The sequence below is a fragment of the Leuciscus leuciscus genome (assembly GCF_965113295.1).
Source record: "Leuciscus leuciscus genome assembly, chromosome: 13".
NCBI lineage: Eukaryota > Metazoa > Chordata > Actinopteri > Cypriniformes > Leuciscidae > Leuciscus > Leuciscus leuciscus.
In genome coordinates this window covers 38202957-38229476 of record NC_138737.1, presented here as the reverse complement: position 1 = coordinate 38229476, position 26520 = coordinate 38202957, and the positions used below count along the sequence as shown (strand labels likewise).

The following is a 26520-nucleotide window of genomic DNA, read 5'->3' as shown; positions in this document are numbered from 1 at the left end:
TCAGTTGTTTTATTCCCTGACCGAGGGGACCCTCGGCAAGGATGCGCTGGCACACACTTAAGTATGTGTGTGTTTCCCCCAGTGAGCTTGCTCGCACAGACACTGTGCAAGGTCAGGGAGGACAAGGAGCAGGTCTTGATGGTTGTACGGTACTGGCTCACCCGGACCTTGTTCCGAGAACTGATGCTTCTCACGACAGCCCCTCCCTGGTGGATTCCCGAGAAGGACCTGCTTTCTCTGAGACGGGGCACCATATGGCACCCACATCCAGACCTCTGGAACCTCCACGTGTGGTCTTTGGACAGGATGCGGAGGACTTAAGTGATCTACCTCCAGGAGTGGTTGACACGATCACTTCAGCTAGAGCCTCCTCTACGTTCAGGGATCAGGTGGTGAACTTGCTAGCCCCAGCCCTTGCTCTGCTTTGTCCCCTTTGCACCTTGCGCCTGTACGTGGACCGCACACAGAGCTTCAGGACATTTAGACTAGCTCTTTGTCGGTTATGGAGGCCAGCAAAAGGGAAAGGCTGTCTCCAAACAGAGGTTGGCCCACTGGATTATGCATGCCATAGTCTTGGCATATAAGGCTCAAGACCAGCCGTGTCCCCTTGGGGTGAGAGCTCACTCCACTCGGAGTGTTGGCTCCTCCTGGGCATTTGCACACGGCGCCTTGGCCTTGCATTTGTAGAGCTACGGGCTGGGTGACACCTAATACGTTTGCGAGGTTTTACAATCTCTGTGTAGAGCCTGTGCCCTCTCGTGTACTGCCTACAAGTAGATAGTAAGTCCTTTCTTCCACCTCAGCAGGGTTGGGGGGGATTAGCATTGGCAGGATGCTGGAAGGGACAGCAATCATGGCGTTTTGGTAGGGATTCCAATTCATCAGTCATTCTGACGCAACGTCCAACGTGACTGAATGTTACTAATGTAACCCCTGTTCCCTGAAGGATGGTAACCGTCCTGTCGCCACAATCGCTGTACCATCACTGAACGGCCGGTACACCGTCTTTCCTCCTTAGAGCAAAACTTGAATGAGTGAGTTCAACACGCTTCCTTACATACCTGCTTCTCTCAGGCGAGATCCCAATTCGTCAGTCGTTCTGAAAGTCAGTCCCTCCTTCAGGGAACAGGGGTTACATTAGTAACCTAGACTTTTTCACGCCATTCTTCTAACAAGATCATTTTATTAGCTAAATATCTTACCACTCTCTGGTGCATCCAGGTTGCAGTCCATGTATGGTCTAATATGCAATTTGCTTCTTCTTCCCCTTGAATCAGAATACATTTTAGAATTATCTTGTACTTTAAAATCTTGAATTAATGATATCTGCAATACATTAATGTTGGTTCTGTTCTGTTTACCCTGAGGGGGGTTATTGCTGCTCTCCCTGCTCTTATCCATGCTAGGCTGCATGGATGCGCAGGGAGTTATTGCCCAGAACAGAACCATACCGCCAATCCTAACTGTATGCTAATTGTCAATCGTATTTGATGATAGTGGTCCTGACAGAAATGTATCTTTAACAAGACTATAAGCATAGATAGCAGGCACAGCTATGGCAGGATAACCATAGATATATATAGGTACAATATGCATCACATGACTAACTAATATGCGTCATAGTTTTCAAATACAGTTCACACCACAACACGAAAACTGCATTTTCAAATTCATGATTCTTTAATAAACTGGACAACTTTCCCTGGACAAAAATGCAGTCTCAGTGTGGATGAAAGGCCAAAACATAAAGAAAAAAAAAGATCCGTTCTCAAATGTATCTGGATTAATGTGAATGTAGCCTCAGATAAGGAAAAAATCCTTGATGTATTGTTGGGGGATTCCCTGCAACATGCTTGGGAACCACTAGTCTAGAAGACTAGATTTTCATTAAAACGTGTGCTTATATGTCCATGATTTCTAGAAGGTTTACTTGAAATTTGCCTTAGCGTAAACATGAGGATTTTACATTATTAAGTGTTACCTCCACTGACCTGTTCATTACCCCCTGCTTCTTCATCTTGGTTCACAATCTCCACTATGTTCTCTGCCGTGTTCCCTTCTACTGCTTAAGTGTTGGCTCATGCGACTGTTAATAATTCATTGTCAGCTTTGCTGCACTCTGGTCTGAGGCTGAGTGTGTGCGGAGCAGCGCTGGCTGATACACTCCTGCAGTCTGTGCTCTGACAGCTGCACCACAGAGAGAGAGAGAGAGAGAGAGAAGAGAGAACACCGCAGAGTACACTGAGACAGTCAAATACACACTCATACACGCACCCAGGGAACACCAGTCACTGCCCACTCGTTTTCTGTTCCCTCTGTCAGTCTCTTCTGAGCCTAACACCTCCCCTCCTCTCCCGTTCACACTCTGGAGCTTCCTCTCTTGCAGTTTTCTTAATAAGGAAAGGATAAAAAACAGATTCCTCTCTCCAGCCTCCTGTGTTTCTTGACTCAAGCAGGAGAAGAGAAGGTGGAAGATGGAAGCAAGGCCCAGGCGGACTCTACGATGGCCAGATTGGCGACTGTCTGTTTGCCTGCTGCTTTTCTGTATGTTTGGGAACGCGGTGGGCCGCAAAGCTTCCAAAATCCCACGATGTCCAGCCACCTGCTCCTGTACTAAAGACAGTGCCTTCTGCGTGGACACCAAAGCCATTCCCAAGAGCTTCCCACCAGGAATCATCTCCCTGTGAGTACTGAAAAGATCATGTTTACGTATTTCTTCTGTCCTTCATTTCTTTATATTCAAAGTATAGTTGTTCATATAAAATATTATAATTTCCCATGCTTTTGCGCTCATATACCATTTTTCTCTGCAGCATAACATGGATTAGAGTAATTGATTTATAGGTAGAAGACAGCTGAGTTGAACTTTGTTACCTGTCAAGGGACTTTAAAGGTTTAGCATTAACATTTTACAATAAGGTTCCACTTGTTAACATTAGTTATGGCTAACATGAATTAAGAATGAACAGTTGAATTTGTATTAACTAATATTTACAAAGACTAATAAATACTGTAACAAATGTATTGCTCATTATTAGTTAATGCATGAACTAATGGGACCTGATTGTTACAGATTTATGCCATTATAATACAGTCATATATTCACATTTTCTATAGTGACAGTTCATATATATATAGCCTGTAAAACAACAAAAGGGGAAAAAACATTGTAAAGTTGTTATATCGCCCTATTCAAAACTGATATTTGCTATTCATTGATAATTTTCGTGGGGAAGGGGAATTATTAATGAACGATGACTTAATTTTAGTCTGTTCGTCACAAGAATCTGTTGTATGGCTTGAGTAGACTTGAAATACAGAGTCGAATGGACTATACTTTTTGAGAGTCTCATATGTGGGTGAACTATTCCTTTCAACAGAGAGTTGACAACACTACAGACTTCGCCTCTGAGAGAACAGAACCACAGATACCAATTATTTAATCAATTGATTTTCAAGTTTTGCCTCAGTCTGTTTGTTAGTAATTTCACTTAAGTTTTCATTCCTAGTATTTCATTACATACTATTTGAAGACTTACATTACCAAGATTTCATCTGAGTTTACTCATACTCTATATTCTAAGGAAAGTTTTGATAAAGGCCTCAAGTTTTCATGCATATAGAGTTTGGCACTCAGATGGTGCCCTTATTTTCAGACTGAGAATATAAAAGGGAAGGAAGATCTGTGTCCTAGTTTCTAATAATTAAACAGTGTGAGATCCTTTCAGGTGTGGAGAGCAATTAGAAAAAAAAGGCCAAACAGAACTCCTTAAAATTAGATTAAAATGACTTTTTACTATATTTTAATGATGTACATATTGGAAAAAAGTGGTGCTATCCCTGAATTATTCATCATAATGCCAGTGTTATACTTAGAGTTAGAAATGTTTCAAACCCCTATATCAAAGTGCTAAATATTAAGTACTTATCCCACACCGCTTGTGCTTTGTATCTGAATAATAAATTATGTGGCTTTATAGAGATGTGCTAATACTCTTCCAAGGCAGTTTCATCTGGAGAGCAATTAAACAGGCTAAAACTACCCGATATACGTACACTGCGGTAGCCAATCATATCTTAGGACATACATAGACTTGAGGGTGGACGCTTTTGACTTGAGCCAAGCAAAGCAACCAGACATGCAATACATATCAACATCATGCTGTCTTTTAAAATGAGATTTTCAGATGTTATGAAGACATTTTGAGCATTTACTTTAAGATGACAGTAACAGCAACTACATTTGTGTTGATGATGGTGATGATGATGATGGTTTCTGCTGTCTTATCAGGACTATGGTGAACGCTGCCTTCACAGAGATTCCTGAAGGAGCTTTTTCCCACATGCACCTACTGCATTTCTTGTGAGTACTGGATGCACATAACCCTCCTCTGCATTTTCTTATTATGGCCTGTGCGTGTTTGAAAGGGAAAAAAGAGAGAGTGATAATTGCAGTGTTTGTCAGCTGCATGTCTGAGCAGTGTGTAGTGTGATGTGTATCAGTGACAGACCCTCCATTTACAGACTCACACAACAACAGTGTGTCTGTCCTCCCTGTGTGTGTGTGTGTGTGAGAAAGACACAAGAGAGAAGTTTGTTTTCAAATGACAGCATGCCAGTTCTTCAGTCACTGAATCAGTAAACAAATGAAACATTCTGCGTTATCAGATTTGCAATGCTGGCAAAATATTTTGGTGTGTATTTCTATATGAAAAATATATTTTTGTAACAGAAAATCCACTGTCAGCAGCAATCAAATCTGTACATTTCGTTCTTTTCCTTGCTGAAATAATTTTCATATAGCCAGATGTCATGAAGCAGACTGATATTTGAGACCAATAGGCAAGATGTGCTTACAGCCACAGGAATTTATTGCGGCTTCTTAATTTCCACAGGCAGTGATACTAGATTTACATGGTGATCTTTCAGGCAATGCCGCTTTTAAAGGGCCCCTATTATGCTATTTTAAAGTTTCCTAATGTTGTTTTGGAGTCTCCTACACCATGTTTACATGCATCAAAGGTAAAAAAAAAACAGTTTAATTTCCTCATAATATACATTTGCACATCACCACATTTTCAGTGATTCTCAAACGACTCGTGAGATGAATCAATCTCTCTAAATCCCGCCTTTCCGTGATATACTCTGCTCCGATTGGCCAGACAGCTCAGTCTGTTGTGATTGGCCTACCGTGTACAGCACGTCGAAAACAAAAACGCCCAATGCCATAACAACGTCAGCTGTCCTGAGACTTCCTACACTGTAGACTAAACACAGTAATGAACAATGACGTCGATTTGACCATATCAATGCGAGCGCAAGTCCGATGATGAAACATTGGAAGAACTAGGCTAGTTATTGAACCCGAACCTCCATCGCAAGGACAACTCGAGCAACTCTGTGTTTCTCAGTGATACACTACTCAGTTTGAGGTACATTATATGAGATGTTGCAACTGTAATTCCTCACCATCAGCATTAAGAAGTGCATGTCCTTCAACAAACCGAATATTTTACTTGTACTTATTTATTTACAGAGTATTTTTCTAATATATTGCGGTGAATACGTGGAAACTGTATCAATAAAGGGGGTCGCACACCGGCCGCGCAGCGCCACGTCTTTTAAATTCGAACACATTATTCTCTATGAGAGTACACACACCGACGGCGCCTTTCGGTGTCTGTCCGCGGCGGCTCAGGACCGTGTTCAAAATCCTGCTGCGCCACAGAGCGCCATTTACATAGTTTTATATTAAATTTACATTTATGTGTCTCAAATCGTAGTTAATGTATATACGGACTTCACCATGTGCTGCAATATACATTTAGTTTTTTATTTATTTATAGAAATCAGAAAATTGCTGATGTTCTCAGATTTTCAGGTGAGAGTTGTCCTAGACGTGGCGCGGCGCGGCGCTGAGCTGCGCGTCCGGTGTGCGGCCTCCTTAAAGCCTGTTTTATGCTTCTGCGTCGAATCGACGGCGTACCCCCGCGGACCCCTCTGCGTCGACGCGAACCTCGACGCGACCCCTCCGCCGTAGCTTGACGTGCACCTCCAAAAAATTGTAACTACGCGTCGCGGTGACGCAGACCGCAGGGGCTGTGATTGGTCAGATTATACATCATTTCCGGAGTAAAATATATTAAAATAGAAAACAGTCATTTTAAATTGTCATAAAATATGTTTTGTTTTATTGTTTTTTATATACTAAACACAGCCTTGGTGAGCAGAAGAGACTTCTTTTAAAAACATTAAAAATCTTACCGATCTAAAACTTTTGACCGGTAGTGTATATGTATATATTTATATATATTCTTTTCTTTTTTTGTTGTTGCTAGAAATAAACTTCAATCAATCAAATCAATGTTTGTTTTGAAAAAAAGTTTGTTGTTTATTTACAATACAATGTTCACGGGTACATCATGGATATCAAGTAATTAACCAAGTCTGCCACGGGACACTACATTATCCTGCCATGGCACCGTGGTCGAACCCATTTTGTAGCCCAACCCGGTGATCTGTTGGTTTGCACCCGAAGATAAAATCTTTAAAGTCACTGCCAGTCTCTGAGCGAGGTCAATAGGCATACTGTGTGTAGTCTGATGCTGTATTAACGGCTTTAAACGATGAACAAGATCGTCAAATCGACCTTTCGACATCCGAAAATACTTAAAGTGCATTTCTTCGTCCAAGTCCCTCAGCGGTCGAACAACCGTAACAAATTCGCCAATCCTTCCCCTGTCTTCGTGCACTGGTCGTACAGACCACCTTCGCTGACGTCTTTTTCTTCTACGATTAAACATTTGCAATAAAATCATTTGTTGTTCAACGTTGATTAGCTCCAGCTGCGACAACACTCTCTCTCTTTCGCTCGCCATTGTCGGAAATGAAAAAGCGGAACCGGCGCATGGAACCAAAACAAACTAGGAAAGAGATTCGCGAACCACACCACCCCCCTAGCGTTCTGGCGGTGAAATGCACCGCGATGCAACGCAACCCGACGCAGAACCATAAAACGGTCACGACGCCGTTGGAGTGACGGCGTAGCTACGCCGTGGAGTTGACGCAGAAGCATAATGAGGGCTTAACACTGCATGTATGAAATGTATACATTAGCCGAGCTCTAGCGTGAATGATCGGATGTTACATAAATGTTGGTAAAACAAATCTTTCCTCAAAGTAGTGAGAATGACAGACAATCTGCATTAATAGACACAGATATAGGTGATAGTGGTCCACAACTGATTAGCAGAAGTATTTCAGTAAGACAGTGATAACATGAGTTAGCCAGTTAGCAGGAGACCTACACAAAACTAAGTATTTTGAACACCATCTTTCAAGAGCAAGCGGTTTGGGAATCCTGCACTGAACTCCGAGATTTGAGAAGTCATCAGTAAAATAAAGGGAACACAGCAGAAGTTTAGGATTATACTGCTGTGATATCGTGGTAAAGATGAACTTTAACCACTGATTCTTCACATGCTCGTCATTGGGCAGTGAAAAAAACTTGCTTTACCTTCACATTGTAGAGCACAGCGTCTTCTCGACATGATGCTGTCCAGTATCCACAGGAATCAGCTGCAGGTTTGAGGTTCAAGTTTTCCCTGGTGTCTGCGTTCGCAATAAGTGGGCGGGCAATATGCTAATGTTTCGCCTTGACGTCACAACGAAACGGCTTATGACTCGTTTGAAAAACGATTCATTTCATTGACTCAAGAGTCGACTCATACTTTTGAAAGACAATAACTTTATATACGGTGCACTTTCAGATTTAAAACTTTGCAGGATGTTTTCATTCACTTAGAGCTATGTTACACACTACATGAAAGGTCATTTTCAAAAATCCATAATAGGGGCACTTTAAATGTTTGTGATCTATTAGACACAGTTCTTAAACAACAGAAGGATTTTGCACACAACTTTTCAACCATTTGAAAAGCTTTTGTGCAGTTATCTAATCTGTTGTGATTGTGTCATTAAATAATTCCCCTCAATCAGCCCTCAGTTTGTGAAAACCAACAAAAATCTTGTTTATAGTAATGCACTTACAGTGAAAGTCAATGGGACAAGACACTGGGATATCAACTCCTGTCACACTTTTGTGTGTAACTCCATAGACTCCCATTCATTGTAAGTGCATTATTGTAAACATAATTTTTGTTTGTTACCAACTGAAGGATGTCATAATTTTCATGATTAATAGCATGATGCTGTCCAGTGTCCATTGAGCTTAACATGTTGAACCTTAATTTCCCATTCCTTTAACATGCTTTAGGGTGTATTCACACCAGGAAAGTCCGATAGTTCACTTGCTTTGGTCCGGACCAAATACAATGTTGATTTTTTTTGTTTGGTACGGTTCGCTTTCACACTGCTCTTTTTGCAAGTGAACCAAAATGTAGGCTATAAACAAAACCACATGTGTGCTAAGGTCGTCCATTCATTGGACAGGAATACTCAAGCAGGGAAAAGCAGGAAGTGCAAAAACAGGCTCAGCATGGAGATATTTCGTAATGCAATATTTGTTCTTTTACTGATTTGGTGTTATTCTCTACAAACGCAATATGAAGAAACTAATGAGCATCATATGATACAATGTCATCTATACGATGTTGTAATTAGGATTTTGAGAAGACGACGATGTGCTGCAAGATGGTTCCGTCGGAGAGAACATGCTTTTAAACTATTTAAGTCAAGTCAAGTCAAGTTTATTTGTATAGCGCTTTTCACAATACAGATTGTATCAAAGCAGCTTCACAGTATTAAATTAAAATAATACAACAAAGTTTGTTTCAAGAGGAATTTATTAATTGATCAAATTAAATTAAATATCCCCAAAATATCCCCAACTGAGCAAGCCAAAGGCAACAGTGGCAAGGAACCTTAAGTGCGATAAGACAAAAGAGAACGCTCTGTCTGTGAATGTCCTGATGCGCACACACGACGCGCAACAGTATCGTGCGCACAGACAGCGCGCCGGAATTCTGTTTCTCTTTCGCGCTTGAACGAACAATAAGACACACCATTATGCCAAAATGTCCGTTTTGTTAAGTATCCTCATAAGAGCAGTCAAATAAAAAGGCGCAGTTTCTGCAGTTGGGTCGGTTCATGTTCACACCATAAACGAACCGTACCAGAGTTCGTTTGGAACCGTACCGAGACCACCTCTTCAGCTGGGTCTCGGTTCGGTTGTTTGGTCCGCACCCGAGTTCGATTGCTGTATTCACACCTGCCCAAAAGATCCGCACCAAGGGGGGAAACGAACTTGAGTTCGATTCAATCGAACCAAACAAGGCAGGTGTGAATACACCCTTAGTTGTATCAGTAAATACGTACAGTTGGAGCACAATAATGCAAAAATGCAAAGGTTTACAACATTGATCACTGTTCAAGTTCTTGATTTAAGATCTACTTTCTTTCACTCTTGAGCCTATAGGGAACATAGAAGAGCACATTATTTTACTTTTTAGTTCAAACTATAAATAGAGATTTTTATACTGGACGTATTTTTCACTTTTATGTCTAGAGGACCTGAAGTGAACTACACAGTACTTTCGGGTTTGGTTACCTTTGTTGTTTTAGAGGGCTAACATTTAACTAAGCTGTAGGCTATATGTGTTCAATATAGTACTGACTATATGTACATCGTGGCTATGAATCAACAATTTGTTCACTCAGCTTACTATACGTCAGGACGTTTTACTAATTTGTTCCCTCATTTGAAGTAAATGGTGCACAAGATGTAATAATCTGTAACCTTGTTTTACTAAATTGTGGCCACATTGTAATAATTCATTCCCTTTTTTTAGTTAAATCAAAATGAGGGAACGAATTAGTTCAACATGGCCACAATTGACTAAAATGAGAGAAATAATTCTTAATTTGTGGCCACAATATATATATATATATATATATATATATATATATATATACAGGGTTGGGGAGTAACGGAATACATGTAACGGCGTTATGTAATCAGAATACAAAAATCCAGTAACTGTAATCCGTTACAGTTACGTCAAAAAACATAGTAATCAGATTATAGTTACATTTTGAAAAAAGGGGGAATACTTTCAGGATTACAATGGTTTCATTTAAAACTAAATAAGTATTTTGGCATAATAACACTATATTAAGCGCTGCTTGATTGTACAGTAGTTCCTGGTTCTGTTGCCAGTAATGACTCACGTGTGCCACGCGCTGGTGCATGTGCAAATAACAGCTGTCTACAATCTCCTCAGACGCAGATTGAATCACTGCTGCTAGTAGAAACGATGCTGCCTGCGGGTAAAATCGCTTTTAATTCATGGAAATTCCGCTGCTATTTTGTAGAAATTAGGAGAGTAGCTTTTTTAGTACCCAAAATGTCCTTTCTTATCTTTTCTCACGTAACGGGATGTTCGCTGTCTAGGTAACGTAGGGGAACTCCCACTGCCAACGCCCCACGTCCAGTCAGGCAAATTAAGAAAGATCACGGCTTTAGTCAACATGTAGGCCTATTTTAAAATAAACTAATATGTAGATTGTGTAAAAAATGTAAATGTTGAGTTTTTATTTTTTAGTTAAAAATTAGTTAAAAATAAAACAAAATAATCTTTTTAAAAAAAAATATATATATATATAGTGTGCATATGTCATGTGCTGGGCTCTGTAAAAATGCCCAAAATGTAGAGGAATACAAAGTTTTGTCATGAAACTCTAGATGGCGCAGGCTGATCGATCCTTAACTCAATATGCTTGCAATCACATCAAAGCTGATTGATGCTGTATCAGCAGCCAATGAGCTTGCTTGCACAACTTTCAAATACTTGGGTAGCATTTGCTTTAGCAGTGCAGGCAGCATCCTTTCAGAAACCCTCCACCTTCCCCAGCTCCACCTGTATAGATCTGCTACAGGTAATTCATGTATGCTACACTCAGGGTTTGAAATTAACACCCGCCAACTATGACGAAAAATGTTCGTTGACGACCTTTTTTTCCCTGACTAAGACAAGACGATGAGAGTCGACACCCACATCATTAAACGATAACTGTGACTATATCAACACATGCAATATCGTTGACGGAAAATACAAGACTGAAATGTAAAAAAAAAAAAAATTAAACTTGGACCAAAACCACTTGTTTTTTGTCGAATAAAGGAGAAGACAATTCTGTTCTGTCATAAAAACAAGACTGTTTTTATGAGCGTTCGTGCTTACGGTTGCCAGATTTCCATGATTTAACCCCCCAGTCAGAGCTTTTCTGTTAAAAGAACACGTTTTCTACCCGGTCTTTTCAATAGATGCGCGCGCTACTGCTGAGGAAGCGCGGATGTTCTGAAAACACAGACAAGTAAACTGGCTTATGGGAAGTTCGGATCATTTTACTGACTCTCTTGTTCGATTTCGTTCATCAAAATGAACGAATCTTTTTTTTGAGTCATTTCGTTCATTTAAGGGGCTTTAAATGTTATACTTATATAACTGGCAAATTCCCCGAACACATCCACCTACGCAGTCTTTATCATATTCTGAATTAAGAAATCATTATATAATGCAGTCAAAAATGATTTACATGGAACATAAATCATTACTTTACCTTCCGAGTCTTTCGTTCATTTGTCACGTGACAGACGCAATGAACGACTCATCTCTCACGAGCCGCTTGTGCTCCCTGTTTGTGCGACTAAATCTGCGATCAAAATCGTCTATGATCAAAATGCAGGCAGATATCCAGCAGTGGTTCTCAAACTGAGGTACGTGGGGGGACGGGGAAACTTAAGCGTAAAAAATGCTGCATCCACACAAGCCAGCAAATCACACTACATTAGTGCTGTTCTCGACAATATACATTTGTAAAAGTTGGGATTTAACACTTACTTGCATGAAGAACAAATATAGACACAGACTTTGCATTGATATTTGCGATTAAAACTCTCTTCGATACAAAAACATACCCTGTGTGAGTTATTGTTTTTAATGTTGATCATATTATCACTCATAAAGACAGTGACTTACCGCCACCTACTGGCGATTTTAATTTAATATTTAAAGTATCACTTAGTTTTTACCATCAAAGCATTATTTATTTTATAAAGGTATTTATAAAGGTAAAAACAATTAACTGGTAAAATCGATTAAAGGGTACCAGGCTACCAGCCCTAAGGAAACGGGATAGATGTAGAATTGCACAAGTGCTACTGCTAAAGAGTGCAATGTCAATACAGCCTGTTAACTTCATTCAAATTTCTCATAAGCCAGAAAAAAGAGAGATAAATTAAAATGACATTTTTTGTCTAAAGACTACATATAAAATAGCTACCAAAATTAATGTCGGTAACTGCAGTTTGACTAAAAGTAATGCCTAAAACTTGACAAAAAATGCAATGACTTTTCGTCGAACAAAACTAGACTAAAACTATGAAAGACAAAATGACTAAAATGTGACTAAGACCAATTTTCGTCTGAAGATGAAGACTAAGACTAAATAAAAAATGGCTGCCAAAATGAACCCTGGTTTACACTCACGTTGCTGAGGAAGTTCGTGTAAGGCACATCTGCGCAGATTTAGCGCAAGCACTCGACTTGTGATTTCATCATGATATATTAGTTAGAGCGTATTGCGCAGAATCATCTTTGTACTGTTTTGATCTGTCCACCTCAAATACATTTTTTGGTGATGAGGATGAAAGAGGAAGGGAGGAGATGGCTGGGTGACAGGATTTTTTTAATAAGAATTTGTTTGAATAAGAAATGAATGTATGAAATGAAATCCAAATTTTATAAATAAATAAATAAAAAATAGTAACCAAATTGGCCGGTGAGTGAAAACGTTCATTTCAAACCCTGGTTACATTGTACAGCAGCAGCGTGTCTTACTTGTTCACAGCAGTGTGTCGTGTGTGTATTGTAGATCTATTCTGCCAAGACCAAATATATCAACATTGTCATATCCATTACCGTGCCAAATACTCCTATTCATGGGTTTCATCCGGTCCCTTTCCACAGGTGTATAAAATCAAGCACCTAGATTATGAATGCAGACTGCATTGTGCTTGATTAATACACCTGTGGAAAGGGACCGGATGAAATCCATGAATAGTTGTCTTGACAGAAATGTTTTTGTGATCTATAGCTCAGTGAAAGTGCAAACTCTCATCTTTGTCACTCTCTTCTCGTTCTGCACAGGCTGTTGAACTCAAACACATTCTCTCTGATTTCTGATGATGCTTTTGCTGGACTTGGACACCTGCAATACCTGTAAGTATGTTTGCTTGATGGATGGATGGATCGATCAGGAATGGATGGATGGATGGATGGATGGATGGATGGATGGATGGATGGATGGATGGATGGATGGATGGATCGATCAGGAATGGATGGATGGCCTAATCGATGGTTGACTAAAGATAGATGAGTGTGTGGGTGGGTGGGTGGATTGATCACTTGTCCAGATTGACAGATTAGATGTTTCAGGAAATCTTCTGCTGCATCGTAAGTGCATTTATTCTGATATTTTCACTGGATTTTGCTCACATAAATGCAAGAAATAGCAAAAAAAAATTGTTAAAGTAGAATTCATTTTCTGTTCTTCTATATTAAGATCATCTTCCAAGTGCATCTTCCTCAGGGGGTTTGAAAGGATTTGCTCATTATAAGCCAGACATTGACATGTAATGTTCATACAAAATGTTTCTCATAAAATCAAGTTTGAAAGCTAATGTTTAATTATCAGGGATCATTTGCACAGTCATTGACAATGAACATCTGCCAGAACATTTACCTGACAGATTCTCATATGAGATAATTAGCTTTCCCAACCACAAAAAGCAAAAACAAAACACTAGTCTTGCCCTTTCTTGAATTATAAGTCCCCCTTGTTTTCTTTCAGTCTTCCTCTCTATCTGTTTCTCTTTCTCTCTCCACTGTCAGTTAGAATTTGATAACCCTTTTTTCTGCGTTTTGCTTTTCACAATGCTGAATCAACAGATACGCCTCCTGTTGGAGGATGTGCCAAATTCAAATCGATGCGCCAGAGATTTTATGGTCGTTTCTATAAATGATAAAGCTGATAAAAACTGCTTTCCTTTACAGGTCATTTGGTAGATGCTCAAAAAGCACATTTCTTCCATAACAGCTGCTCAAAAGTAATTGTGAATTCTAGCTAAATGTATATACCACTGAGATAAATGGGGAATTTGTGTGTGTGTGTGTGTGTGTGTGTGTGTGTGTGTGTGTGTGTGTGTGTGTGTGTGAGAGAGAGAGAGAGAGAGAGAGAGAGAGAGAGAGAGAGAACAAGTTTGGCTATACTTGTGAGGGCCAAATGTCCTCACTTATACAGTGAAATATTATGACAAATGACTAGTGAGAACATAGTGAGGTCCTCGCTAGTTAAAAATGCATATAAATCGGCCAAAACATGTTTATAAATCATTAACCTGTTATAAACTCAATGGAAGAATATGTGAAGTCCTCACTAATATAATGTGTGTGTGTGTGTGTGTGCATCTTTCATCTTCATGCAAGTTGTGCTGTTTCCTGTGAATCCTTCTTAAAATTCAGGTAGCGTTGTCTTTCAGACTAAAGCACTGGCAGCTCACCGACTACAGAGAGAGAGAGAGAGAGAGAGAGATAGAGAGAGAAGAACTTGCTATTGCAGAAAGCTTTTATCATTAATGAAAACGCCCACAATCTCACTATCATTAAGCTAAAAGCTTTAAACAAGGCGAATGCGGCAAGGTTTGCAGAGGGAGATGGGCATCGTCTTCCTGAACGCTGCAACTCTTCAATCCATCAGGGAACAGGCAGCTTGCATTTAGCCGTACAGTTTATTACAATAAATAGGGAGGGAGAGAAGCTGCCATTTGATTAATATCCCTGTCCTGATCTTTTATCTTTCTATCTCAAACACCACACAGTACCTACATCTTTATAATGACATCACCTGCAAATATTTCACTTTGTGGCTGTATGACAAATGAGTTGTTGGTTGAATTCATTTACGTGTCTTATTAATGGTAATTTAATTCCCATATTGTTTTCTCACCCTACTTTCCTCACAGATTTATTGAGAACAACGACATCCAAACCCTGTCAAAGCACACATTCAGAGGACTGAAGTCTCTGACACATCTGTATGTATTGCTTTAAGGAGTCAATTATCAGTGTGTTCATGCAAAAAATAATAAATAAATGTATAAATATATTACTTTTTTAAATTGGTGTACAGCATAGATGCATTAAGAAGTGATTATTTAATTCATGTTTAAAAATGTAGTTAAGTTTAACAATAAATAACCCATTTATACATTTTAAATGCAACATTTAAATGGCATTTGCAATTGCTTTTCTTTATCCATTTTCCACAAAAACATGATATTTATCCTCTTCTTTTTTTTAAATAAATTTTGAAACGGATAAAAAAAAATAGACAAAGAAAAGCAGTTGCCAAATGGATTTAAAAAAAGTTAAAATACTCAAATAAATCATAAATAAGCTGTAAAATTATTTCAGAAATCATTTTAAACATTAATTAAATGACCAGTTTGAAATATTTTTAGACATTTTTTTTATTATTTATTTTTTTTATTATTAAGGCCTAGTAATGTAACGTCATTGTGTGACTTCTACAATGGGTTTCAGGGTGGCTAACCTTTTCAATTAATTTCTATTGATTAATGTTATCTGAGGTTTGTCTTGAGAAACACAAATGGTCTTTTCACCTCTAGTTCTAAAAGACTCATTTGGAACAGAAAACCTTTATATATGGTCCATCCCACAGTCTTGAATATTCAGAGAATAATTGTAATTCACACCGTGCTTCTAATATGATGAGTCGAATGTGTCATTCATTGTACCTTATAGATCAGATTGAAGAATAGAGGTATGAATCATGATAAATAGGTCATGTTATGTCTTTCTGATTTGAATGTTCTTCTCTCCTCTTTCTCTGTATCAGGTCTATATCCAACAACAACCTGCAAGTTCTTCCCAGAGATCTCTTCAAACACCTGGACATCCTCACAGACCTGTATGTGCACCATATACCTAAATGTGATAGTTCCCCTGTGAGGGACTGTCTTACTCAAATACGCTATATCCTTACATGACCCATTTATAATGTGTGTGAAAAATAGTATGTTATATTATAAAGGCAAAATGTTTCCAAAATTAAATGAGTAGCTTTTAATTGCCATTGAGTGTATTAATGCTAAAATGACTTTAAAAACAAAAAAACAAACATATATGCATGTTCTGTTAAACATTTTGTATAAAATATTTTTTCTCTAACTTTCCACACATCCCTGTTTGAAAACCCCTGTACTAAACAAAACCTCACAGATCAGAGTTATTCTTTAAACAGGAACATTCATGTATTTTTGTATCTCTTGTGTGTGTTTTTATTCCTCTCTCCACTCTTGGCAGAGACCTGCGAGGGAACTCGTTTCGTTGTGACTGTAAGATCAAATGGTTGGTTGACTGGATGGAGAAGACCAACACCTCTGTTCCAGCCATATACTGCGCCAGTCCTTTTGAGTTCCAGGGTCGACGCATCCACGACCTCACGCCACGCGACTTCAACTGCATTAGTGCAGGTAAGGCCACTCACACACACTCTTAGCACATGCTATTTGAGATCTGTAATTCTGTGAAATATAGGTACTCTACATGGTCAAAAGTATAAGGGCACCCCCTTCAAATTCCAGGCTCCTTAATTCAACTGAAAACGTATTTTCATAGCCTGACAGGGAAGTTCGCATTATCCTGGTTCTCTAGAGAAAAAGCTAATATAGGATTTTTCCATTAGCTTTTCCATTATTACAGAAAATAAGCTCTTTATGGGCCAGTGGTTCAAATCTTTACTTGCTCTGCCAAAATTTTCACTGGCCCCACCACAAAAGTAATAAATAAATAAGTTGATACCACAGCAAAAAATACTAGACTAATATAAATTTCAAATATTATTAAAGACAAGTAAATAGTCAGTAATAAAATAAGAACAAATAATAGCAATAGCACAAATATATAAAATAGAAAAAAACACAAATGAAACAAACTTTTTCCTCCCTTTTTCAGAGAGGTCTATCGCCCATTTCACACATACTGCATATGCAGTGCGTATTTTTTTCCGCACCCATGTTAACGGGTCAGAGCTTTCACACTGCACGCGGTTGCAGTCCGTCGATCCGTTCCATGTGCGGTGCGTATACAGCAGTGCAGAGATCGTTTCCACACCGAGTCTATTTCTGCTGTGCTGCACGCGCTGAATTAAAGTGACAGCGCATGGTTCGTGGTCAAAATGAACACAGATTGACATGAAAATATAATAATCTCACCATAAATGCATTTAATTAAATAAAATGTAGTAATCTCACCATAAATGTATTTAATTTAATTCTACTATTTTTCACAGTCATCTTTTTTACTTTAAGACCGGGGTAAAGCAAGGAAAACTACAATTTACCTCAACAAGACGACATAATGAACAACATTCATTCGTGGAGGTGGAAAAACAAGTTCTTTGTGACATGCAAGATTTATTGTATTAAAATTTAAATGCAAAAGAAAAGGCACGAGAGTCGTTTGTTTTTGTCAATTTTAAGTTTTAATTTAAAATGTTTGCGATTTTAATATAAGTAGGCTACATGGTTAAATATTTTACCACTTGCTTGAGCAACTTAATAGCCTATATAAATCTATATAGAAGTAGCACTGAATAATGCGTTTGAACTAAAGAGTGTATTTGTGTACAAAGAGAATCGCAATGCTGACAAAACTGATAACTTCTGGATTTGAAATACAAATAGTGAGTATGTGTTTGTGGTACAGCCGTGGATCAGTTACGCACTGCAAACGCAGCATATGTGAAAGCGCTATAGCGCGTGCTGCTCCGGCTCCGGCACATGGAGTATGTGTGAAATGGGCGTAACAGTAAATTTCAGGAACAGAAATTGAAAAAAAGTAATCAAATTTAAAATAACATTTCACAGTCTTCACTGAATAAATTAAATATAGATTAATCTTTATTAAAGTTACAAAATGTATTCAGTCAAGAGCAGCAAGTGATTTTTTTATTGTATTTTTTATTTTATTTTATTGTTTGATTAACATTAAAAACACAGACAGCAGCAGGAATATTTACATTTAAATGTATGCATTTGGCAGACGCTTTTATCCAAAGCGACTTACTTTGCATTCCAAGGTACACATTTACTCAAGCAAGACTGGCATTAAAGTTCACAGCAGTTGGCGTTTACTTGTGTTTCTAGAAGATGTAACCCCTTGAAAGGTAGTGTTTTTATTAATAATTTATTACAATAACTTTTATGGTGCAAAACAACTTTGCTAACGTCATCAGCTAACCTCCAGAAACATAATATAAAGATCTGAAAATGCATTTCACGAACCCTTTAAAATCTACAAGTTGGATAGTTAGAATAGAGCGTGATTATAAACACAACAAGGCTGTGAAAGCGACTCAAGTGAGTAGTTGAGTTTACCCGTTCAGAGGTTTAGTGCCCCCATACCCTCTCTAGTCTTGTGTAGACACTTGTTAGCAACAAAAAATGGAGTGGGGTATTACTGATGTAGGTTATGTCGTAGAATAAAACATGAAAATATCTTGAGCTTACTTCAGCTCCACCTCTCGTCCAGTAAGGACTTGGCCTTCTGATATTCCTCTTTCGAATCAGACTAATTTTTCTCGAATTATGTTGTACATTAAATTATTGAACATTAATGATATCTGCAATACTCTTCTGTTTACCCTAAGGGGGGTTATCGCTGCTCTCCTTGCTCTTATTCAGGCTTGGCTGCATGGATGGGCATTGATTTCTTGCCCAGAACAGAACCAGACCGCCAATCCAAACTATATGCTAATATTGTCAATCATCTTTGACGAGAGTGGCCCTGACGGAAGTGCTAATTTGCGAATCTCATTTCCAGGTTTTAGGACTCATTCCTGCAGCACTCAGTGACATTCTTGATTCTCCTCTTTCAACTTTGTTGCAACAGTTTGGGGAGATTTTTATTTATTTATTTCTTTTCAGCATGAAAATGAACCTGTATACAAAATCCAGGCTACAAAACAAAAATGGCCTTCACTGGTCTGCACAAAGCCCAGACCTGAACCAATCACCTTTGAGGATGAATTAGAGCCAGAGAGGCAGACCCTCCTGCATCCATGATCCAACATCTAGTAGAAGGCATTCATTTTGATAGTAAATGTCCACATTCCTTTGGCCATGTTGTGTATCTGCGTAGTTGGCATGACATTTCAAACAGTTTCTGCATTGTCCTGTGTTGTGACATGCTATAATACAATTATAAATACATTTATATTTATAAATTATTTAACAAAACGTTTCTGATTTTTATGCATCATATAAAAAATACATATTTGTATTTTTTATATGATGCATGTATAATAATTATAGAAAATGTTTTTTAAAATAATTTTAGATGTATTACTTACAAATATTGCATGTAGTCTTTTTGTAAATAAATCATGTCACACCGCAGGACCATTTAAAATAAGGTGGATTTTAAAATGGTAAAAAATAAAGAACTTACGATATACACTGACTAATATGAAACGTTCTTCTGATCCAGATTTTGCAGTATATGAGGTATACTCGTTCCAGTCTCTGTCTGTGGAGTCATACGAGTTTAACAATGACCAGTACACAGTTTTTGCTCAGCCCAACACAGGAATCTGCACCGTGTTCATTTGGGATCATGTGGACATGCTTTTCAAGACACATTACAACATCACATGTAAGTCAAACGTCACCTGTTATTCAATTTTTTTTTATTATTTGATTTAATAGGTGGAACCAATGCAAAAAAAAAAGAAAAGAAAATGGAGATTCCGAAGCAGTGGTTCCCAACCTATTACACAAAATCTTGTTTCACAAGAGTGACAGCTCAATGTAATCTTTTCAGACACTTAATTGCATGTTAATTGCACTTAAATGAAAATGTATTGTAGTTTACTTCAGTAAGACTTCATATGTAATTTCTCAATTACTTATATTGTCTTTGAAATATGGTTGAAGTGTACTGCCGAAACGTATAGAGCATTCATGGTAAACTAAAATATACTTGTATGTCATGTTTTTAAATATATTTCTGATTGCAATTTAGTACATTTAAAATATATTTACTTTAAATGTAATATCACACACTACGGTGAAAATCATAACTAAAAAGTCCTTCACATGTGCTTTAGGATGCGTGTCAACACATCAAAATAAGTGAACTTCTTTAAAGAATGACAAGATTATCAAAACATAATGATTTAATATGTACTTTATGTGCCTTTCCAGCTCGTTCTGCTGTCTACTGTAAACCTGTGGTTATCAACAACACTCTCTACATGGTTGTGGCTCAGCTCTTTGGAGGATCACACATCTACAAGTATGTCTATGTGCACTATTTTTGTTATGGACTCGACTGTAGTGATGGGCACATTCAGAACATTGCTTCATGAAGCATTTGCGTATCTTTTTTTGTTTGGAATCAGTGGTTTGGATTTTGTATCAACATTTCAACATTTCGCCGCAGTAAACCATCAACGCGTGTCTAATGTTTTATAACTGATCTTGTGTCAGATTTACTTTTCGCTTTATTTATAGTTAATTTTTAATGAATTTTAATAATTGTTCGTGTATAACACACAAACGAACATTATACTTCTAGTTGCCAAGCCCTGCCTAATAAAAAAAAAACAAGAACACAAATTAATAAAACACTAATTTTACAGAACCTTCATATTTAATGGTATTTCATTATTTTTAGATTACATTTAATAGATTACACTTTCATGAAAACTTTTGCAATTGGTTTTATAAAGTTTTCATTATGTTTGGGCTGAGTTTTCGATGCATTTACATAGGAGTGGGCGATATTAACAATATCTTACATCATGATGTGAGTAATTTTATTTCAAGATAACAATATATATCACAATATAGTTATTTTTGCTTTAAATAAGGTTTTTATGATATAAAAATTTGATACCATTTAAATGTATAAATATTTTCACCAATTTCACAAAAAACTACAAGACTAAGTAAAGAAAAAAAAACTCAAGCTACGGAAGACAAGTTCACAATCAGTGACGAAATAACAATAAATAAACGAATTGCAAGCAATAGGACAAATAAACTACGATAGAACAAACATAAATACATAAATTGTATAAAGTAATGCATGGTCGTCACTGTGTAAATTAAATATACAGTACATTTATTCTTATCAAGTTACAAAAGTGATTCAGTCAGAAACAGTGAGAGATTTTCTCTCTTTTGTTGTTTGATTAACATTAATGACTCGGACGACAGCAGGTTTATTAGGCTGCTGTCACTTTAGGACCGAATGCATGGATCCAATATGCTGTTACACATGCGTTTTCTTTCTCAACTGTTTACGTTCACTTAAAACAAAAATGTCCGTGTTTACGACACTTGCAAAGTTTGTCATTTTGACTGTGTATTTGACCGTTTAAGCCCAATTAGGCGGCAAAACGCACTCAGTTCAGTTCTCATGCGCTTTGTGAGCAGTGGCTTCATGTGCGCATATGGTGAAATTAGTACTCTTTCGCTGTTTATTGTGCTTCAATGGTTTAAAATCACTTAATTTTAATACAGAATGCTTAAAATGCATGCAAATGATAATCTTTAATGACAGTGAGCGTAACCACTCTAGAAACGATAGTCCGAAATCTCTACCGGTTGACAAATTTCAACCGGTTAATCGTATCTACCGTTATATCGCCCACCCCAGCGTTTCCAGCGTTTTGACCAGCCTCAAGTGTTTCAAGTGCATTGAAACAGTGAATAGTTTTACAAAGTAGTTAGTTAAGTTGATTCAGAACTTGGACAATCTTCATGTCTCCCATCACTATTGTAGATGCTCAAATATTGTCTGAATATACTTTCTCTATTATCATATTTTACCCTAAAGAAATATCATTGCATTTTTCATTTTCTACTAACAAAAGTTGCAATCAGTAATTCTTTAGCTAGTGTCACCATCGCTGTTCTTCGCATACTTTGGGTACCGATACCACAGCGGTTCATTAATTACCTATCCAATACGGATGCACCGATATGAAAATTTTGCCCGATAACCGATACTTCTTTATATTTGAAAGCCGATAACCGATATATTGGCCGGTAAACCAAATAAATAAAAAAAAAATCCAAATTTCTATATAATTGTTGAGATCCTGATACAAAAACAAAAGTCTCACCATTAAAAGCCATGTCCCAAACGCACAATTATGATGTTCTCGTGATAATTTTATGTAGCCGATATGACAGACTTTATGGCAATTTAAAACCATTACATTGAACAGTGCGCATCTGAAGTGTCTCAGCTGAAGGAAATAATACATTATTTATCGGCTTTAATATATCTGGCAAATTTTCTTATTGGGCCGATAACATTAAAAATGAACCGATATCGGCGATACCGATATGGTGGCCGATATATCGTGCATCCCTACTATCCAACAAAAAAAGTATGTTCTGTCATCTATAAGGGTGTGTCACACCTGGCATGTTTTGTTGGATTGCTCTGTTAGTGCGGTTTATTTGAATAAATGTGAACGGTCGTCTAAACACTGATGCCCATCAAGCAAAGGCACCGAGACGCTGAAAAGATGGATCTCGATCCGCTTCCAAACGAACTCTGGTGCGGTTCGAATGAAATCTGAACGCAACACGGACCAAAGACATGTAAACGAACCAAAAACAGGACATGATGTCACAAGATGCGACTCTAAAAAGGACAGAATGCTCAAGCACACCTGTTTTTTTCTCATCATAGTCGTGATGTTGTCCATCGCAGTTCAGTACAGGCATCAGAACCGCGTCTCCTCACAGCAGATCTGTGTGTGTGTGTGTGTGTGTGTGTGTGTGTGTGTGTGTGTGTGTGTGTGTGTGTGTGTGTGACGGAGGGATTCCTGCCGCTGTTTTGACTCCTTTACACATTTTATAAGCTCTTCACGAGTTCTCAGCTGGTGAAAACACCATCATATGTAGCTACGCACATACAACGAGCGCATTTAGCCCAGAACACAGCATTGTTTTGGATGTTCGGTAAGTTCTGTCGCAAAATATACATATTAAAAGCCGACCAATCAGGTTGTGAACACATCCCTATGTCTTTAGGTTTTATTTGCCAATTTCAATGCTAAGCGAACCAGGACTAAATGTTTTTTTTTTGGTCCGGACCAAACGAACCAAGCTAACCGAACTACAAGTGTGAGCACAGCCTTAGACCCCGTTTACACCTGTATTTACGTCATCAACTTGTGATCCGATCGACCAAAACACATCTTAATACCAGGTGTAAACAGGGCCTCATTTATTTCTTAATGTGTAAAACTACTGAATGCACCTTATTATTTCAATACCTCAAAGAGTAAGATTTATATAATATTTGCATGTAAATATATCATCATCTATTCTTATTATGTTATCCCGTTGTTGTTGTCAGATGGGAGGAAGGTCCATTGCGTTTCGTCAAAATCCAGGACATCGACACCACCCGTGTCCGTAAACCCAACTTCATCGAGACTTTCCAGATAGAAGGCGACTGGTATTTTGCTGTGGTCGACAGCTCTAAAGCCGGTTCCACCAGCCTGTACCGCTGGAACAGTAACGGCTTTTACTCACACCAGTCTCTCCATCCCTGGCACAGAGACACTCACATCGACTTCCTCGAGGTGGACGGCAAACCTCGCCTCATCCTCTCCAGCTCCTCGCAGCCCCCGGTGGTGTATCAGTGGAACCGCAGCCAACGCCAGTTCCTCTACCACTCGCAGATTACAGATTCAGGCGATGTGCAGATGGTGAAGCACTTCTGGGTGCGAAAAGTGCTGTATCTCTGCCTCACGCGCTTCATAGGCGACTCGAAGATCCTGCGCTGGGACAGCCAGCGCTTCGTGGAGATCCAAAACCTGCCGTCACGCGGCTCGATGGCCGTGTATCCGTTCAGCGTCGGAGTGAGGCAGTACCTTCTGCTGGGGAGCGATTATTCCTTCTCTCGGATCTATCTGTGGGACGACCTCACTCAAAGGTTCCTGCCCTTTCAGGAACTGAACATGCTGGCGCCTCGAGGGTTCAGTCTGGTGTCTGTTGACAATAAGGATATTCTGTTAGCGGCCAGTTTTAAAGGAAAGACCATGGCGTACCAGCATCTCGTGGTGGACCTCAGTGCCAAATAGGCTGCTGGAGACGTTTTCCTGTTGCTTAAATGTCAAGAACTGCAAATTTCCACACCTTTTCTACATCTGCTTTCACACATGAATTGATCTTTCATTGCTAAATACACTCACACATAAGTTACTGTAAGTGTAAGCCATCTTAAAGGGTTAGTTCACCCAAAAATGAAAATTAGCCCATGATTTACTCACCCTCAAGCCATCCTAGGTGTATATGACTTGCTTCTTTCAGACGAATATAATCAGAGTTATATTTAAAAAATTCCTGGCTCTTCCTTACTTTATAGTGGCAGTGAATGGCTGTTTCTGTTTTGAAGTCCATAAAAGTGCAGCTATCCATGATAAAAGTGCATCTATCCTTCTACTTCTATCATGGATAGATGCACTTTTATGATGGATAGATGCACTTTTATGATGGATAGATGCACTTTTATCATGGATAGATGCACTTCTATGATGGATAGATGCACTTCTATGATGGATAGACACACTTTTATGATGGATAGATGCACTTTTATCATGGATAGATGCACTTTTATGATGGATAGATGCACTTTTATCATGGATAGATGCACTTTTATGATGAATAGATGCACTGCTATGATGGATAGATGCACTTTTATGGACTTCAAAACAGAAACATCCATTCACTGCCATTATAAAGCTTGGAAGAGCCAGGACATTTTTTAATATAACTCCGATTGTATTCGTCTGAAAGAAGAAAGTCATATACATATACTTGAGTAAATCATGGGCTAATTTTCATTTTTGGGTGAACTATCCCTTTAACAAAAAAACAAAAAAAACATGTTAATATGCACTACTACTAATAAACACTACTACTACTACTACTACTACTACTACTACTACTACTAATACTGATTACCCATTTGGGCCTTCAAAGCTAAATGAACATTTACCATATGCATTGCAATGAATATGTTGTATGTTACTCTAATAGGATGTACATTGTTCAGCAGTTTCATATAAAAAAAGTGAAATTATATTTTTAGACGGATGACTCCCTGATTCATAACATGAAAATGTCTGTAGGTACTTTTAGAATATAATGTGTTACCAAGAAAAATAACATTTTCATCACTCAGTTGAGCTTAACTGTTAAGCCTTTGCTTTTCAGATTATACTCTGAAAATATTGAATTATTACTTGGGAACAATACGCTGAATTACTAATTGGCATGTCATTATAAAACATCTGCGGTCATCAGCATGTATTGCAATAACTGACTGTGGTGGAAATGTAATTTATGATGCAACAAAATAAAGTTGAAATATCTGTTTGTCTTGCACATGAAAAACTCATTTTTCAGCTTGCAGTGATTAATATTTTTATTGAATGTAGACTCTCTTGGTTGTTACCTTGCCTTTATCACACTGGCTGTCTGATTATAAGTGTGCTGTGATGAGGTAAATGTGTCAATATTTAGCTGAAAAACATCCAGGCTATCTCCATCCAGGTGCCAATAGTGACTGGCCATCTTCGCCATGGGACAGGACGCTGATGCCTGCAGGGGGCAGTGTGGCATTTACATAGAAATCTAAACATTTAGTGAACTCTAATTCTGTGCTCAAAAGTCCTCAAAAGTGTATGCAGAAAGTATTTCTTGATAAAAGAACGATAAGTATAAGGTATAGGCCTATATTAGTAGGCTATAGATTATATAATTATAAATTGTTGATTGATTTGAAAAATGCTCCTAAATTAAACTCTGTGTCATTGATTCTATCAAACTCAAGGACCAAACTGCATGAATATGAGGTGAATGGTGCTTTATTGTCTCCTTGTGACGTATATGCCTATTGTAGCTGATTGTTTTATGATTGTATTTGCATCTAATGATTTTGTTACATTTAAAAAATAATAATAATTCCACCAATTATCTAATTTGATCTAATCTCCAATTTTATCTAAAATGAGGACAACCTTTATGTGGGTTTCTGCGTATTAGTCTTTTTTGGAGCTTAGCTAGAGAATTACAGACAAACAGACAATTTTGTACAATCTACCCGGTAAGTTGATTGATTGGTAGGTTCCTATACACGCTTTATACAAGATATTATAATAAATAAATAAAAATAGATAATTTTTATATATATGAAAAAATAGACTTTTGAGAACTTTTTTCGTTTTTCTCCTCATCAAATTTCAATGTTTCCATGAAACGTGTAACTGTTAGGCTATACCAACACGTCGATTTTGACAGAATCAGTAATCATTTTATGTCATTAACAGCAACAACAATAGTAGGCCTATCAGTATTATTAATAATAAATAATAATAACAATA

The 26520-nt window shown here is 38.0% G+C and overlaps 1 protein-coding gene across 1 annotated transcript; it reads left to right on the top strand.

The window, feature by feature from the left end:
- Nucleotides 1-1756: 1756 nt before the first annotated feature.
- On the top strand, nt 1757-25324 carry lgi3 (leucine-rich repeat LGI family, member 3). Its single transcript, XM_082188744.1, has 9 exons — nt 1757-2683; nt 4292-4363; nt 13170-13241; nt 15044-15115; nt 15940-16011; nt 16407-16576; nt 19593-19757; nt 20309-20399; nt 23487-25324. The coding sequence occupies exons 1-9, from the start codon at nt 2475-2477 to the stop codon at nt 24214-24216; spliced, it is 1653 nt and encodes a 550-aa protein (XP_082044870.1). The 5' UTR covers nt 1757-2474; the 3' UTR covers nt 24217-25324.
- The last annotated feature ends 1196 nt before the right edge of the window (nt 25325-26520 follow it).